Raw genomic sequence first — 18,373 nt, forward strand, 5'->3', positions numbered from 1 at the left:
TCTTAAATAATGTCAAACACGTAGCGATACAATAACCAGGAAGATAAAGTGATCCGCTGTGGACAGACCAAGCCAAAAATGCAGGTTCAGCGAGCTCTGCGCGCCCCACGAAGGAAATACATTTTTGGCAGGCATTCACATTTTGCCACAACACCCCTAAAGGGACATGGGGGAAAGTCCTAGTTGGAAATACAGCCAAATTAACTCCTGAACTGGCATTTTCACCAGAAGCTATCTGGTGCGCACCAGATACATATCTTAAAAAAAATGTGTCCCTGTGTCCCTTTAGGGCAGACCTGGGCATTTTGTGGCCCGTGGGCCACATCCGGCCCTTTGTGCGTCCCTGTCCGGCCAGCGTGAGGCCAATTAGGGCTGGACGATATTGGCTTTTATTAATATCTCGATATTTTTAGGCCATATTGCGATATACGATATATATCTGGATATTTTGCCTTAGCCTTGAATGAACACTTGATGCATATATTAGGGCGCATTAAAGGAGTCATATTATTATTATTTTTCTAAATGTAAAACGCTTCCTTGTGGTCTACATAACATGTAATGGTGGTTCTCTGGTCAAAATGTTGCATAGATGATGTTTATGGGGCCATGTCCTTCGCTATGTAATAAGTTACGGCGGACGTTATCTCCTTGTGTTTGTGACTATGTTTTTCATATGGTATTGATCAGGCTCATTTGTCAGTGCAGGTTGTTTCGGCATTTTTTTGGGTGTGGCACCGGCCGGAGATGTTAACGTGCGGAGTTTCAAGCACTCTTCATTCTCTCGCGGGTGACTTTTTAAATGAAAGAACAAATTAGTAGTGCTGCTACCAATGTTCCCTCTAATTGTTCATGTGTGTGAGCAAACACAAAAACTCCCTGAGCATTCAGTGAACATCACACGTGGCAATACCAGCAGCACACCTGTCTCAAACCAATCTTTTATAATAACACTCAAATGAGAGGAGTCATTTTCATGAGATTATTTTTGGAATATTAGTGATTTGGCCCACTTGTAATGAAAATAAAATAAATCTTGTTTTTCATAAGCTATGGATTAGTATTGTACAATATGTCTGGGTGGGGGTCCTGCTTTGGAAATCCTTTGTACCCCTTTCAGAGATCACATTTAAACATCCTCATGTTGCACAATGAAATGTAAGCATAGGATGAAGTGTGCATTCCTGTAACTTTCTCTAGTAACAGCATTCCATGATTAACATTAATAATAGATGAAAGTAGAATAAGCACACATATGACTGAGGTGTCATAGTGTAACTTTGTGTGGTGTTTGAGTTGTCCGACTTTTTGTGTGGCCATAAACGCACCAGTGGCTTAGTGGTATGCGTGTTGGTGACAGATGACAAGTTGCTTTTGGCCTGGTTTGTACGGCAGAAAATGATTCGTTTTTTAGTCATGTTTTGGTGCGGTTATGGCCGAATATAAACAGTTTTGCTCAATAAAGTGATGGATATAATTCCTGTCCTCGAAGCATCTCGATAGACGTTACAATAATTGAACGGTGTTGACGAACACCTTTAGGGCCGCTTGTTGTCACTGTCACTCAGAGTTGCATTGCAAATTATATACAGAATAAATGTGTTTATTTTGTTTAGAATTCAGATGGGATTTGATTTGGTGCGCGGCATACCGTATTTTCCGCACTATTAGCCGCACCTAAAAACCACAAATTTACTCAAAAGCTGACAGTGCGGCTTATAACCCGGTGCGCTTTATATATGGATTAATATTAAGATTCATTTTCATAAAGTTTAGGTCTCGCAACTACGGTAAACAGCCGCCATCTTTTTTCCCCGTAGAAGAGGAAGTGCTTCTTCTTCTACGGTAAGCAACCGCCAAGGTAAGCACCCGCCCCCATAGAAGAAGAAGCGCTCGGGTATTACGTTTCATTTCCTTTGTGTGTTTACATCTGTAAAGACCACAAAATGGCTCCTACTAAGCGACACAATGTGGTTCTAGCTTGCCATGCTAATGGCCAGAAACTTCCACCCATGGTGATATTCAAAAGGAAGACCTTGCCAAAAGAGAACTTTCCAGCCGGCGTCATCATAAAAGCTAACTCGAAGGGATGGATGGATGAAGAAAAGATGAGCGAGTGGTTAAGGGAAGTTTACGCGAAGAGGCCGGGTGGCTTTTTTCACGCAGCTCCGTCCATGTTGATATACGACTCCATGCGCGCCCACATCACAGATGGTGTCAAAAAACAAGTGAAGTACACAAATACAACACTCGCCGTCATTCCGGGTGGATTAACCAAAGAACTCCAACCGCTCGATATTGGTGTCAACAAGGCATTTAAAGCATGACTGCGAACGGCGTGGGAACAATGGATGACCGAAGGCGAACACACATTCACTAAGACAGGGAGACAGCGCCGGACGACATACGCCAACATCTGCCAGTGGATCGTAAATGCCTGGGCGGATATTTCGGTCTCAACTGTGGTCCGAGCTTTCCGGAAGGCAGGATTCACGGAACTGCTGGAAAAACAACAGCGACACTGACTCTGATGACTTCGACGAGACGGAGCCGGCCATTTTGGATCCGTATTCGCCCAACTTTTTAATTCGGACACCGTAGGAGAAGAATTTGAGGGATTTATGAATGAAGAATAACTTCAGAAAGTGAGTGTTATGTTTATTTTGTGTGTTGTGACATTAACGTTCGAGCAACATTAAGTTATTGCTATTGCTCTGCACTATTTTGAATTTTACTATGTTTGTGATTGCACATTTGCACATTACCGTACATTTTGGGAGTGAACAGAGTTGTTAGAACGCTGGTTTTTAATATATTATTAAAGTTTAACTGACCTATCTGACTGTTTTTTTGACATTCCCTGTAGCGCAGTTAGATGCGGCTTATAACACGGGGCGGCTTATAGGTGGACAAAGTTTTGAAATATGCCGTTCATTGAAGGCGCGGCTTATAACACGGGGCGGCTTATGGTGCGGAAAATACGGTATATTTGCTGTGCGCAGAGGACGCTTGAGCAGTGCGCAATTGCGCAGGCGCGCACCTTAGAGGGAACGTTGGCTGCTACCTTTTGTAGCAACGCTTCTGCTGCATACTTTGCATATTACTGTTGTCTGCTGAATATCTTCCCGCTTGAAGCCAAACTACCGCCAGATGATGGACTCTGTGCTTTTTTTGGGGGGGCATTAATTGTTCTTCCTCCATTTGTGATCAGTTTCACACCTTCTCTTGTATTGTCACTCGCACCACTCCGCTTGTACCACCTGCCTCAGCTAACGTTAGCCATGCTGCTACCTCTCTGCTGGTCGAGGGCGTATGACGCTACACGCGTGACAGTATGTGACGTATGTAAGAAGGTGGGCTTGTTTTACGCCCCTGTGAGAAGGAGAGACTAGAAAGAGTGAGAAACGCCTGTAGTGTAATGCCCGCAGCTAAAAGCAACTGCGTGAGAAAGTATACTCCAATATCACGATATCACGATATAATCATTTTCTATATCGCACAGAGGCAAACCCGCGATATATCGAGTATATCGATATATCGCCCAGCCCTAAGGCCAATCATAAATTACAAAATAAATTTAAAAAAGTATCTATGTTGAGTGTGCAATACAACGGTGCTGCTTTTGTTTTGAAAAGCGTTATTTGTATTACTTCCGTGTGGACGTATGCGTGTGCATGATTGTGAGTGAATATAAACAGCGGCAATCACAAATTACAAAAATTAAAAAAAACAAAAAAACATCTATGTTGTGCGTGCAATACAATTGTGCTGCTTTTATTTTGAAAAGTGTTATTTATGGACGCATGTCCGTGTGTAACCTGTGAGTGCAGGTGCACAGCGACAAGTGATGCCCGCTTACCCCCGAGATGTCAGCTCACGCTAAAAAAAGAAAAGTTGATGACGAATGGCGTGTTTTCAACAAGACATGGACTGCCAAGTATTTCTTTACAGAAATTAAAGGTAAAGCCGTGTGCTTAATTTGTGGTACACAGGTTGCTGTGTTTCAAGAATATCATTTGAATCGCCACTACACGACAAAGCACGAGGAAAAATACCGGAATCTGTCTGATGAAGAGCGCGCAAGGGAGGCTGATGATAAAACTGCAAACCCAACAAGGACTTTTTGCCAAATTTCACACCCGCAGAGATGCAGCCGTCAGGACAAGTTTCGTCATTCCTCACAAAATCGCCAGAAAAAGTAAGGCGTTTTCTGACAGAGAGTTTATTAAGGAGTGCTTATTGGACTCTTTTGCGTTGATATGCCCGGAGCAGAGGGGGGCGCATTTGAGAACGTGTCACTCTCCCGAAGCACTGTAATGAGGCGGGTTGAGACCATCGCTGGAAACTTGGAGCTTCAGCTGACGAACAGAACGGCCGACTTTGACTGTTTTTTTGATTCGCCGAAAAGTTTTATCAGTCACAAATAGTTTGCACTCGGACAACTTTACCGCGAGGGGGCTGTCAAAAGAAAGACTTTAGAAAGAGAAGAAAACTTTGCTAATTAGTACTAATAAACTAGATTGATTGAGACATTGCTGGACAGCAGAGAAGTAACTAAATCCAAATAAACATTGAATATATTTTTTTAAGATATCTGGCTTGTATCTTCAGTAGGAAGCATTTATCGATATGATACCCTAATTCAGTGGTTCTCAAATGAGGGTACGCGTACCCCTGGGGGTACTTGAAGGTATGCCAAGGGGTATGTGAGATTTTTTTTTTTAAATATTCCAAAAATAGCAACAATTCAAAAATCCTTTATAAATATATTTATTGAATAATACTTCAACAAAATATGAATGTAAGTTCATAAACTGAACATCAAATCAAGTAGGCTATTCCATTCATTACAATGCAACAATGCAATATTCAGTGTCGACAGCTAGATTTTTTTGTGGACATGTTCCATAAATATTGATGTTAAAGATTTCTTTTTTTGTGAAGAAATGTTTAGAATTAAGTTTATGAATCCAGATGGATCTCTATTACAATCCCCAAAGAGGGCAATTTAAGTTAATGATTACTTCTATGTGTAGAAATCTTTATTTATAATTGAATCACTTATCACTTATTTTTCAACACATTTTTTGTTATTTTTATATCTTTTTTTCCAAATAGTTTAAGAAAGACCACTACAAATTAGCAATATTTTTGCACTGTTATACAATTTAATAAATCAGAAACTGATGACATAGTGCTGTATCTTACTTCTTTATCTCTTTTTTTTCAACCAAAAATGCTTTGCTCTGATTAGGGGGTACTTGAATTAAAAAAATGTTCAAAGGGGGTGCATCACCGAAAAAAGGTTGAGAACCACTGCCCTAATTGATACTCCTTATCGATACCAGTATTTATCAGTACGCTTATCGGTACTACATGTAAATTGTGGAAATAAAAAAGTGGAAAAAGGCATTTTAAATAGCATTCCTATTAGCACAAGAGGTTGAACACGTCCAACATGATGTTCTGTAACATCTCAGAGCAGGGAAGTCTTTTATCAACAGCTGTTAATTTGAAGTCTTAAAGAAGTCAACTATGTGTGCAGTGCAAGGTGAAATGCAGTTATGTCATCTTCTTGTCAATAACACACACATCAATCTTTTGCGTGTGGTTGCTTCCTTATTTGTCATTATTCAAAGCTGATGTTAATGTGTAGCAGCGGCAGCTGAACTCAATGTGACAACGTGTCATAGTTACGTCAGTCAGCTGGAATTAAAAATACAAACAGTCGTGTCGTTAGTCCAGAATCTTCACGGTCCTCATGGACGACATAATTAGGAACCAGTACTAAAAAAATGGTACTTGGTGTACATCCCTAATCTTCACCACTAAACCTTTGAAATATGCTGACATATGTGCTGCTAAAGGTAAATAAACAGTAGCCATATTGAATGTTTGCCTTCATTTGACCACGTGAGGTAAGGAGGACGGCCTCTAGGTCACATGGTTACACCCCAGCAATTACACTGTTGATGATTGATGAGCATTCATTTTTAAATGGACGTGTTAAAAAGCAAGTATATCTCCATCTTTAGTCATAAATGTGGCCCCCGGATGAACATGTGTCACAAACATTGTATTAGATGATATGTGGATGTTGTGCTTACTTGGACTGTGATGAAGCTGTGAGGACTCAGGTGCTTTGTCTTCATGCTCTTCAGTCTTCACAGAGACAACAGTCAGTGGAAACTTGCTGAGATCAGCCTCCTCCTGCCCTACAGGACACTCTCCCTCCTCTTCCTCTTTTAAATAGGGGGGCTGTGGATCCTCCTCGTCCCCTTTAACGTGTGAGGGCTGTGGATCCTCTAAAGTGAAACTGTCCCCCTGCAGATGAGGGAGACATTCTTCTTGGTGTCCAATCAGTTGATGGATGTCTACAGGACACAAACAAAACACATTTTAACTCCTACATGCTAAATATTAAATTGTACATGAAATATAGGGCTGTGACTATTGAACATTTTATTAATCAAGTGTTCTACTGGAAATGTTTTCCATTAATCGAGTAACTGGATAAAACATAGTGTTGCTTGGTTAAAGACGAATTTAAGCAATTATAAGACATTTCACTTAATAATGAACGGCCAATTGGTTTGAGATCAAGATGTCATCTTTAGATCAGGCTTTGTTTTTTCCACAATCACTGCCACATTAAAAAGTTACAAGTAACAATGATTGTCACACACACACTAGGTGTGGCGAGATTATTCTCTGCATTTGACCCATCACCCTTGATTACCCCCACCTGGGAGGTGAAGAGAGCAGTGAGGAGCAGCGGTGGCCGCGCCTGGGAATAATTTTAATGGTGATTTAACCCCCAATTCCAACCCTTGATGCTGAGTGCCAAGCAGGGAAGTAATGGGTCCCATTTTTATAGTCTTTGGTATGACTCAGTCAGGGTTTGAACTCTCAACCTACCGATCTCAGGGCGGACACTCTAACCACTAGGCCACTGAGTAGGTGGATGTAGTAGGTGTTGTAGTAGGTTAATGGCTGCACCAATATGAAGGAAATAACAGGTCAGTACAGCTTTTACACACATAAATAACTTGTCAAACCTGCCAGCTAGCAGGCTAGGTTTACAGCATCAGTTACCATGGTAACTGACTCTGACTTTGTCTTACCTCTCTTATTTTTGGAGGTAAAACTCTCGAGGAGTTTGCACTTAACCTGCTCTCTGGAATATTCCCCCGGTGACTGTGTGAGTTTTGTGTAAACATGTTGATACACATTGTTACACACTGAGAGGAACATCAACCTCTCATAAATATTGTCTCGTTTTTATGAACAACATAAAACAATCAGTGCATCATCCTCACATTACAATTCATCTTCCTATAGACAATCTATTGAAGAATAGTGTTAATAATAAATATAAAGTTAGTAAAGATGTGAGAGTAAGAAGTAAACAAACCTGTTCTGTGTAACACAACTTGATGTTTTTCATGTTGTCGCTCCTTCTCCTCTTTTGTTGGACAAAGTTCCTCCTCGTACTCTGCTATCGTTCTTTCGCACATTTTCACACAATCACAACACTTTACACTCACACTTGATCTCTGCTTAGCGATGTGTTTTCATCACTTCCGCCTCTCTTTGTTAGCAGCTAACACGCTAAGCTAATTAGCAAGCTAAGCTAGCTCGAGAAGCATCAAAGTGCGCTCAGACTAATATAACCGGATGCGAACAGTTATTAACGATGTTTACTCTATTTACTAGAGTGTAATAAAGGACATATATGTGTACATGGACGCACAGATTAAGAACACTGAACTGTGACGACTGCAATAACGTCTTCACCGTCAGACGCCATTTTTGTTTTATCCTCGCCGTGTTTGGTTCGCGCGCAGTGTTGTCAGATCTCGCGAGAGAAACAAGTAGCCAGCTCTTTTCCAGATCTCGCGAGAGAAACAAGTACAACCAGCTCCCCACCCCCGGTACAACTTTTTTTATTATATACTATTTACTTATTCTGAAAATAAAAGTAAACTTGTCAATTTTACATTTTCAGAACAAAGTCATACAACTTATTTTCGTAAAAATATTTAACAATGTTTTGAAACGACAGTAGCATAGGGAAAGAAAAAAAAACAGAATGAATATTACACTCATGATATTTTTTGTCTTTGCTGCTAATCGTTTTTATAATGTATTTTAGAATGTGGGAGGTTGGGCGGCGCTGAGGCTACGTCTCAAGAGGTGGCGTAAGCTAGCCAATGATGTGTCATGTGCAGCTCACGTGACGACGCCGTCTCCTTTGCCTGGGAAAATTCGAAAAATGGCGCAGGAAAACAGTACGGATAGTTCAGCGGAGAAACATCTTCAGGTTATTGCTTCAATGGAGAAAAGTGTACGACCTAAGTCGTCAAAAGTGTGGCAACACTTCACTTTAAAGACTTCAAAGAAGACCGTTTCCTGCAAAATGGCACGGAAGTACAACATTGCTTCAGGAGCACCTGAAAAGGAAACATGTTGGAGCCATGAACAGGGCCGGTGTTGTGCCGGAAAACGCACCCCTGCCATAATATGCACCCCCTGACGCGGGAGCGCGCTTACGTCACTCGATTGCATCACTCGTCTCGAAAAGTCTCGAAAAGTATATCTAACTCGGCTGTTGGCTGAAATAGCCTCTTTTAAATCGCCTCTTTCGGCATAAAAAAGTACATAAAGTGAAATAATCCAAGTTTTCTTTAATTGTGCTTTACTTGTGGATGAATTAAAAATTGTGAGCATTTAATGATTTCGCCGTCATTCTACATTTTCGGGACAGCAAATATTCCAATATTAATTGGTTGTTTTCGCCTTATCTGATCTAATGACGGCGAAATCATTAAATGCTCACAATTTTTAATTCATCCACAAGTAAAGCACAATTAAAGTAAACTTGGATTATTTCACTTTATGTACTTTTTTATGCCGAAAGAGGCGATTTCAGCCACTTGAATGACGGCGAAATCATTAAATGCTCACAATTTTTAATTCATCCACAAGTAAAGCACAATTAAAGAAAACTTGGATTATTTCACTTTATGTACTTTTTTATGCCGAAAGAGGCGATTTAAAAGAGGCTATTTCAGCCAACAGCCGAGTTAGATATACTTTTCGAGACGAGTGATGCAACCGAGTGACGTAAGCGCGCTCCCGCGTCAGGGGGTGCATATTATGGCAGGGGTGCGTTTTCCGGCACAACACCGGCCCGTGGCATAGGCCGTATAGGCAAATGCTAAGGGCGCCGTCCATCAGGGGGCGCCACGCCAGTGCCACAAATGTTGGAGAAAAAAAAAAAAAAGTTGGTACTATTATTTCTAAATACAAAAAATAATCCCACGTTAATTAAAATGCAAAGTAAAGCCTATTTAATAGAAATATTATTTGTTACAACATTACAACCACCCCCCCCGCCACCCCCCTTCGCCCGGTGCGCCCCCTCCCTTCCCGTATCAAGACTCTTTTTGGACGCCACCACATCAAAAAATCAACACAAGATGTCAAAACGGCCAAAACTGTCAGGTGCCCAGGGAAGAAAAAAGAGAAAAGAAGAGGAGGAAAAACGAGAAAAAGACAGAGGTAGCAGGTAGGTAACGTTAGCCTACATGAAATTATTTGTCTGTTACAGAATGTGAGTATAGAGTAGTATAGAGTGTTGGGTTAGTTACTGAAAACCAGTAACTAGTTACAGTTACTAGTTACTTTATTTCAAAAGTAACTCAGTTACTAACTCAGTTACTTACACCAAAAAGTAATGCGTTACTGTGAAAAGTAACTATTTAGTTACTTCTTCTACTTTTTGTTTTTAAAGCTCCCATTAATGCCCTTTTAGCCTTCATTTCAGTACTGTTATTGCACTGGAGAATAATACAATGTGTTGATCAACTTGACATGCATTTGCATCACTCAACTCTGCTAAGCAATGTGCTCTACATACAACACACAAAGACAAAGATATGTTTCAAAGGGCCAATTTATTTCAGGCCAGAACAAATTGGCAAAACTATTTTAAATAGCTGCAACATAACATACATAAGTAACAAACAGCATAATAACACTAACACTAACACTAACCACGTTACACCCAGATTCCGAACTAACAAAGGTCTTAACTCATTCTCTTTCTATGCCACTTCAATATGGAATCCACTCCCAACAGGTGTAAAATAAAGGGCATCTCTATCCTCCTTCAAAACCGCACTAAAAGAACACCTCCAGGCAACTACAACCCTAAACTAACACCCTCCCTTCCACATAATACCTCTTCGGATTGTAAATAATCAAATGTAGACATTTTTTCTTATACTTTCTGATCTCTCTCTCTGTGTCCACTACTTGCTGTACATATCCTACCAAGTCAGTCCAATGTCCATTTCTCTGATGATACAATTGTTGATGCTGATTGTTGATGACTGAAGTGTTGATACCAACCAAACCTAACCCCCCCCCCCCCCCCCCGTCCTCCATATCCCACACCCCGGATTGTAAATAATTCTATGTATATACCCTGATGATTATCTTGTGTGATGACTAGGGCTGCAGCTAACGATTATTTTTCTATCGATTAATCCATAGATTATTTTTTTCGATTAATCGGTTAATCTATAGATTATTTTTTTCGATTAATCTATAGATTATTTTTCCTTTTACCGATTATTTTTTTTATTTAAAATGAAGAGGAAAAAATAAATGTAGGCCAGTTTTTTCAAAAGGCATGGCTTTTATTTACAAAAAAAAAAGTATGGCCACTCAGTCAACATTGACAACAACATGACAAAATATTCTGTAACAATGTAAACATTTAAAACTTTTAACATTTAACAAAATTAAAAGTAGCTTATTTGCTTTTTAATGTGCAAATATAAAAGTAAACATCCAGTGCAAATCTTAATATTCTGGAATAGTATAAGCATTTAAAAAGTAAAAGTATTGCTTATTTTGCTTTAAAATGTGCAAAAATAAAGATAAACATCCAATACAAAAAAGTGCAAAACGGAAATATTCTGAAACAAGTGTAAACATTTCAACAAAAGTAAAAGTATTGCTTATTTGCTAAAATGTGCAAAAATAAAGCTAAACATCCAATACAAAAAAGTGTACAGTGTAAACATTTCAAAAAAAGTAAAAGTATTGCTTATTTTGCTTAATAACACAACAATGATAGTATGATTAAAGTGAAAGTTAATTGTTGGTTTGTACATAGTATATGTAACTGTTAATGTTGTAAAAGGTATTTGCACAACTAATTAACATTAGCGTTTGTGACACGTCTTGTGCCGTGGGGTTCTTTCAGGACCGACAGACTGAACGCCAGACGGCTTTGCCAGGTTTACAATCTTTTAATTTTACACAAAGTCTTTTCTCTTCCAACTCTTTTCTCTTTCTTTCCTCGCTTTTCAGCTCCTCTTCCTCGCTCGCTCGTCGTCCCCTGTCTCTTGCGGCGTCGCTCCCGGCGCGCCCCGCCTCGCCGCTCGCTCGCCGCCGCCGCCTCTCCACAGCGTTAAAGAGGAGCGCGTCTTTGTAAACACTGAACAGGCACGCCAAACGCGCCTCTCAGAGCAAACGGTGCTTTAGTTTATGAATTTACAACGCAGATACAAATGACACATTCATGTTTTTGTGTAATAATGACAACGTATACGCACGCGGACGATTGACTTGTTGATGGTGATGGCAAGAACGCTGTCGGGGGTTTTCTTTTCAAATGTTCGTTCATAGCCGTTGTGCTGCTATGATAGGCCATTTCCGCTCGACACAGTGTGCATACAACAACATTATTAGGCCGTTTATTGAAATACTCCGACACTTTTGACGACTTTTGGCGTGCTTTTTTCCCCTCGCTCGCATCGTCTGCTTTGCGCTCCGCCATGACAGTAGTGTGACGTAAATATGCGACGCGCCGACGCACAAAAACGGCGTCGACGTATTTACGTAACCGATGACGTCGACTACGTCGACGCGTCGTTTCAGCCTTAGTGATGACTGTATTATGATGTTAGTATATATTTGATAGTGTATATCTGTATCATGAATCAGTGGACCCCGACTTAAACAAGTTGAAAAACTTATTGGGGTGTTACCATTTAGTGGTCAATTGTACGGAATATGTACTGTACTGTGCAACCTACTAATAAAAGTTTCAATCAATCAATCAATCAATCAACAACATAGCTGTAAAGCTGGCTTCACCTAAGGAAGGCACACGTGACATACACAGAGCCTAACCAGGCAGATTTGAATTGTTGTTTTGGGCAGTAGACGGGATCTTTGATCCAAGACACAACTTACATTTAACTAAAATGTTATTTTCTTTGTGCTCGACAAAAGAAAAGAAGTGAGAATATCTCATACTTGCCAACCCTCCCGAATTCCAGTGCCTCTCCCTAGGACAACCATTCTCCCAAATTTCTCCCGATTTCCAGCTGGACTTAAGGCACGCCCCCTCCAGGTCCGTGCGGACCTGAGTGAGGACAGCCTGTCGTCACGTCCGCTTGGCCAACCAAAAAGTAACCACAGAACACTATACCGTATAGTCGTATAGTGTTCTGTGGTTACTTTTTTGTTGGCCAACGGTTTACGTTGTATTGCGCACCCCCCTCCCCTCCCCCCCCTCACCACAGCCAGACACACACACACAGAGAGCGCAGAGGAAGAATCAGAAGCATGTCATTGCTTCGCTGCCATAAAACACGATCAGATCCTCAGTTTCTAGCCGATACTACATAAAAAATAACGTAAAATAACGCAGTAACGCATCATGTAGTAACGGTAACTGAGTTACTGAATATAAAAAATAACGCGTTAGATTACTAGTTACCGCCGAAACTAACGCCGTTACAGTAATAATTTCTGACATAAAAAGCAAATACGCCACCACATTAAAAAAAAAAGCTAAATTAAATCAATAGACATTGGGGATGCAGCATACAGCAATAATAACACAGAAATGTAACTCATCAGATCAGAAGTGAATCAGATATTGTACACGTTTCTGTTGTGAATAATAAAGGATTCATTTTAGGCTGCCTCTGAATAATAGCATGAAATATTCCAGCACCTTCATAACGTTTAGTTATACTAAAGCGTCACTCAAATCTATATATATTTATATAGTTTTATCGGGCCCGGCTACATTGATCCATCATGAAACCAACCTGAGATATGTCTGTCCGTTACGTTTATTTCCGAATTGGTAACCATGTGCCGGAGATACATTATCAGCGTTGCAACAAAGGCAGGGCCGGCCCGAGGCATAGGCCGTATAGGCAAATGCTAAGGGCGCCGTCCATCAGGGGGCGCCACGCCCCCTCCCTTCCCGTATCATGACTCTTTTTGGACGTCACTACATCAAAACATCAACACAAGATGCCAAAACTGTCAGGTGCCCAGGGAAGAAAAAAGAGAAAAGAAGAGGAGGAGAAACGAGAAAAAGACAGAGGTAGCAGGTAGGTAACGTATAGCCTACATGAAATTATTTGTCTGTTACAGAATGTGATAGTAACCTGGCTTTTTAGCATTAAGCTAATGTTACATGATTCGGCAATTGCTAATCAATAAATAGCTAGTTCTGTTTTAACGTCGGGTTAATATTGTGGAGGGGGCTAAATTGTTATGGAAAATAATAATGTAACGTTAGGTAATTACAGTACTCCCACCTTACATTCCTCAGGGACATTTGTATTAGATCTTTTAAGCAGGTATTTTTTGTTTACATTGTTATTGCCTTCTGGTTAGCTAATGTTTGCCCTGCAGGTAATAGTCACTTTTCCACCCATTAGGTATAGTTGTAAGCCTAGTTGTTAAAGTGCACATCATTAATGTTAATTAAGCAATATGTATGTAAAAAATATTGTATTTCATATATTAATTTTTTATTTTTTGCATTCATTTATTTATTCATATATTTTTTTTAATCTTGTTAACTATTCTGATTGTTAATTTGCTTTCTTTAAGTAAAAAAAAAAGGTCAAAGACAAAGCTATTTGGTTTCTTGTGAGTATATACAGTTCACTGCCGATGTGGGGGGGCGCCATCTAAAATCTTGCCTAGGGCGCCAGATTGGTTAGGGCCGGGCCTGGCCATGAATGAAGGGAAGAACTCACTGTACGTAACTTTTTAAGTCCATAGTGGCAACAGGCATTCATGAGTTCAGCTTTTTTGTGAGTAACGTTAACGTTATGCCTTTGTTGCAACGCGGGGCTGATAATGTGTCTCCGGCACATTTGACTCCGTTTTGAGAGAGAAAACGCACGGTTACCAATTCGGAAATAAACGTAACGGACAGACATATCTCAGGTTGGTTTCATGATGGATCAATTTATAAAACTATATAAATATGTATAGATTTGAGTGACGCTTTAGTATAACTAAACGCAGGCCCGGCCCTAATCAATCTGGCGCCCTAGGCAAGATTTTAGGTGGCGCCCCCCCCACATCGGCAGTGAAGTGTATATACTCACAAGAACCCGAATAGCTTTGTCTTTGACCTTTTTTTTTTTACTTACAACTATACCTAATATATAAAGGGGTGGAAAAGTGACGATTACCTGCAGGGCAAACATTAGCTAACCAGAAGGCAATAACAATGTAAACAAAAAACACCTGCTTAAAAGATCTAATACAAACATTTATATGCACGTACAACACTTAGAACTTTTAGCACATCAGTATGTGGAATTAAATTATAGAATGGATTAAGTAAAGAATTTAAAAATTGTACTGATATGATCCAGTTTAAGAGGTTGTTCAAAATAATAGTGCTTACAGAGTACAAAGAAGAAGAATTATGAGAAATACTTTCAACCTTATTGAAAATAAGATATTCTTCATCTCAGTATGTTAATAATGACTGAATTAATTTATTAATTACATATTACAAAACTGTTGTATACTAATTCATAGATGTTATTTTATTATATAAAAAGGTCAGTAAATGATTCTATATATTTGTAAACGCTTTGAAGTGGGAAAGGGGTAGGATTAAATAAGCTTTGCTTCTTCCTACTCCTTTTCGGGCATGATGTACAATGAAATGATGTGAAATTGTGTGATGTATTATGATGTAAGTGTGTTCATGTTCGAAATAAACTAAAGAAAAAAAGAAATGTCCCTGAGGAATGTAAGGTGGGAGTACTGTAATTACCTAACGTTACATTATTATTTTCCATAACAATTTAGCCCCCTCCACAATATTAACCCGACGTTAAAACAGAACTAGCTATTTATTGATTAGCAATTGCCGAATCATGTAACATTAGCTTAATGCTAAAAAGCCAGGTTACTATCACATTCTGTAACAGACAAATAATTTCATGTAGGCTATACGTTACCTACCTGCTACCTCTGTCTTTTTCTCGTTTCTCCTCCTCTTCTTTTCTCTTTTTTCTTCCCTGGGCACCTGACAGTTTTGGCATCTTGTGTTGATGTTTTGATGTAGTGACGTCCAAAAAGAGTCATGATACGGGAAGGGAGGGGGCGTGGCGCCCCCTGATGGACGGCGCCCTTAGCATTTGCCTATACGGCCTATGCCTCGGGCCGGCCCTGCCTTTGTTGCAACGCTGATAATGTATCTCCGGCACATGGTTACCAATTCGGAAATAAACGTAACGGACAGACATATCTCAGGTTGGTTTCATGATGGATCAATGTAGCCGGGCCCGATAAAACTATATAAATATATATAGATTTGAGTGACGCTTTAGTATAACTAAACGTTATGAAGGTGCTGGAATATTTCATGCTATTATTCAGAGGCAGCCTAAAATGAATCCTTTATTATTCACAACAGAAACGTGTACAATATCTGATTCACTTCTGATCTGATGAGTTACATTTCTGTGTTATTATTGCTGTATGCTGCATCCCCAATGTCTATTGATTTAATTTAGCTTTTTTTTTTAATGTGGTGGCGTATTTGCTTTTTATGTCAGAAATTATTACTGTAACGGCGTTAGTTTCGGCGGTAACTAGTAATCTAACGCGTTATTTTTTATATTCAGTAACTCAGTTACCGTTACTACATGATGCGTTACTGCGTTATTTTACGTTATTTTTTATGTAGTATCGGCTAGAAACTGAGGATCTGATCGTGTTTTATGGCAGCGAAGCAATGACATGCTTCTGATTCTTCCTCTGCGCTCTCTGTGTGTGTGTGTCTGGCTGTGGTGAGGGGGGGGAGGGGAGGGGGGTGCGCAATACAACGTAAACCGTTGGCCAACAAAAAAGTAACCACAGAACACTATACGACTATACGGTATAGTGTTCTGTGGTTACTTTTTGGTTGGCCAAGCGGACGTGACGACAGGCTGTCCTCACTCAGGTCCGCACGGACCTGGAGGGGGCGTGCCTTAAGTCCAGCTGGAAATCGGGAGAAATTTGGGAGAATGGTTGTCCTAGGGAGAGGCACTGGAATTCGGGAGGGTTGGCAAGTATGAGATATTCTCACTTCTTTTCTTTTGTCGAGCACAAAGAAAATAACATTTTAGTTAAATGTAAGTTGTGTCTTGGATCAAAGATCCCGTCTACTGCCCAAAACAACAATTCAAATCTGCCTGGTTAGGCTCTGTGTATGTCACGTGTGCCTTCCTTAGGTGAAGCCAGCTTTACAGCTATGTTGTTGATTGATTGATTGATTGATTGAAACTTTTATTAGTAGGTTGCACAGTACAGTACATATTCCGTACAATTGACCACTAAATGGTAACACCCCAATAAGTTTTTCAACTTGTTTAAGTCGGGGTCCACTGATTCATGATACAGATATACACTATCAAATATATACTAACATCATAATACAGTCATCACTAAGGCTGAAACGACGCGTCGACGTAGTCGACGTCATCGGTTACGTAAATACGTCGACGCCGTTTTTGTGCGTCGGCGCGTCGCATATTTACGTCACACTACTGTCATGGCGGAGCGCAAAGCAGACGATGCGAGCGAGGGGAAAAAAGCACGCCAAAAGTCGTCAAAAGTGTCGGAGTATTTCAATAAACGGCCTAATAATGTTGTTGTATGCACACTGTGTCGAGCGGAAATGGCCTATCATAGCAGCACAACGGCTATGAACGAACATTTGAAAAGAAAACCCCCGACAGCGTTCTTGCCATCACCATCAACAAGTCAATCGTCCGCGTGCGTATACGTTGTCATTATTACACAAAAACATGAATGTGTCATTTGTATCTGCGTTGTAAATTCATAAACTAAAGCACCGTTTGCTCTGAGAGGCGCGTTTGGCGTGCCTGTTCAGTGTTTACAAAGACGCGCTCCTCTTTAACGCTGTGGAGAGGCGGCGGCGGCGAGCGAGCGGCGAGGCGGGGCGCGCCGGGAGCGACGCCGCAAGAGACAGGGGACGACGAGCGAGCGAGGAAGAGGAGCTGAAAAGCGAGGAAAGAAAGAGAAAAGAGTTGGAAGAGAAAAGACTTTGTGTAAAATTAAAAGATTGTAAACCTGGCAAAGCCGTCTGGCGTTCAGTCTGTCGGTCCTGAAAGAACCCCACGGCACAAGACGTGTCACAAACGCTAATGTTAATTAGTTGTGCAAATACCTTTTACAACATTAACAGTTACATATACTATGTACAAACCAACAATTAACTTTCACTTTAATCATACTATCATTGTTGTGTTATTAAGCAAAATAAGCAATACTTTTACTTTTTTTGAAATGTTTACACTGTACACTTTTTTGTATTGGATGTTTAGCTTTATTTTTGCACATTTTAGCAAATAAGCAATACTTTTACTTTTGTTGAAATGTTTACACTTGTTTCAGAATATTTCCGTTTTGCACTTTTTTGTATTGGATGTTTATCTTTATTTTTGCACATTTTAAAGCAAAATAAGCAATACTTTTACTTTTTAAATGCTTATACTATTCCAGAATATTAAGATTTGCACTGGATGTTTACTTTTATATTTGCACATTAAAAAGCAAATAAGCTACTTTTAATTTTGTTAAATGTTAAAAGTTTTAAATGTTTACATTGTTACAGAATATTTTGTCATGTTGTTGTCAATGTTGACTGAGTGGCCATACTTTTTTTTTTGTAAATAAAAGCCATGCCTTTTGAAAAAACTGGCCTACATTTATTTTTTCCTCTTCATTTTAAATAAAAAAAATAATCGGTAAAAGGAAAAATAATCTATAGATTAATCGAAAAAAATAATCTATAGATTAACCGATTAATCGAAAAAAATAATCTATGGATTAATCGATAGAAAAATAATCGTTAGCTGCAGCCCTAGTCATCACACAAGATAATCATCAGGGTATATACATAGAATTATTTACAATCCGGGGTGTGGGATATGGAGGACGGGGGGGGGGGGGGGGGTTAGGTTTGGTTGGTATCAACACTTCAGTCATCAACAATCAGCATCAACAA

At 39.8% G+C, this 18,373-nt stretch overlaps 2 protein-coding genes across 2 annotated transcripts in view; one reads left to right on the forward strand and one right to left on the reverse strand.

Moving 5' to 3' along the window:
• Positions 1–18,373, forward strand: part of LOC133623968 (uncharacterized) — a 289,936-nt gene that overhangs the window by 176,385 nt on the left and 95,178 nt on the right. The window lies entirely within an intron of this gene.
• The window catches only part of LOC133623527 (uncharacterized), a 45,450-nt gene that overhangs the window by 9,476 nt on the left and 17,601 nt on the right, over positions 1–18,373 (reverse strand). Inside the window, exons 5-7 of the mRNA XM_072916107.1 lie at positions 7,705–7,712; positions 7,415–7,568; positions 6,108–6,374 (exon numbers count right to left, since the gene is read on the reverse strand). Of these exons, the coding sequence (XP_072772208.1) occupies positions 6,108–6,374; positions 7,415–7,568; positions 7,705–7,712 (429 nt within the window). The remainder of the gene's footprint in view (positions 1–6,107; positions 6,375–7,414; positions 7,569–7,704; positions 7,713–18,373) is intronic.

The sequence above is a fragment of the Nerophis lumbriciformis genome, linkage group LG26, assembly GCF_033978685.3.
Source record: "Nerophis lumbriciformis linkage group LG26, RoL_Nlum_v2.1, whole genome shotgun sequence".
NCBI classification, from domain to species: Eukaryota; Metazoa; Chordata; class Actinopteri; order Syngnathiformes; family Syngnathidae; genus Nerophis; species Nerophis lumbriciformis.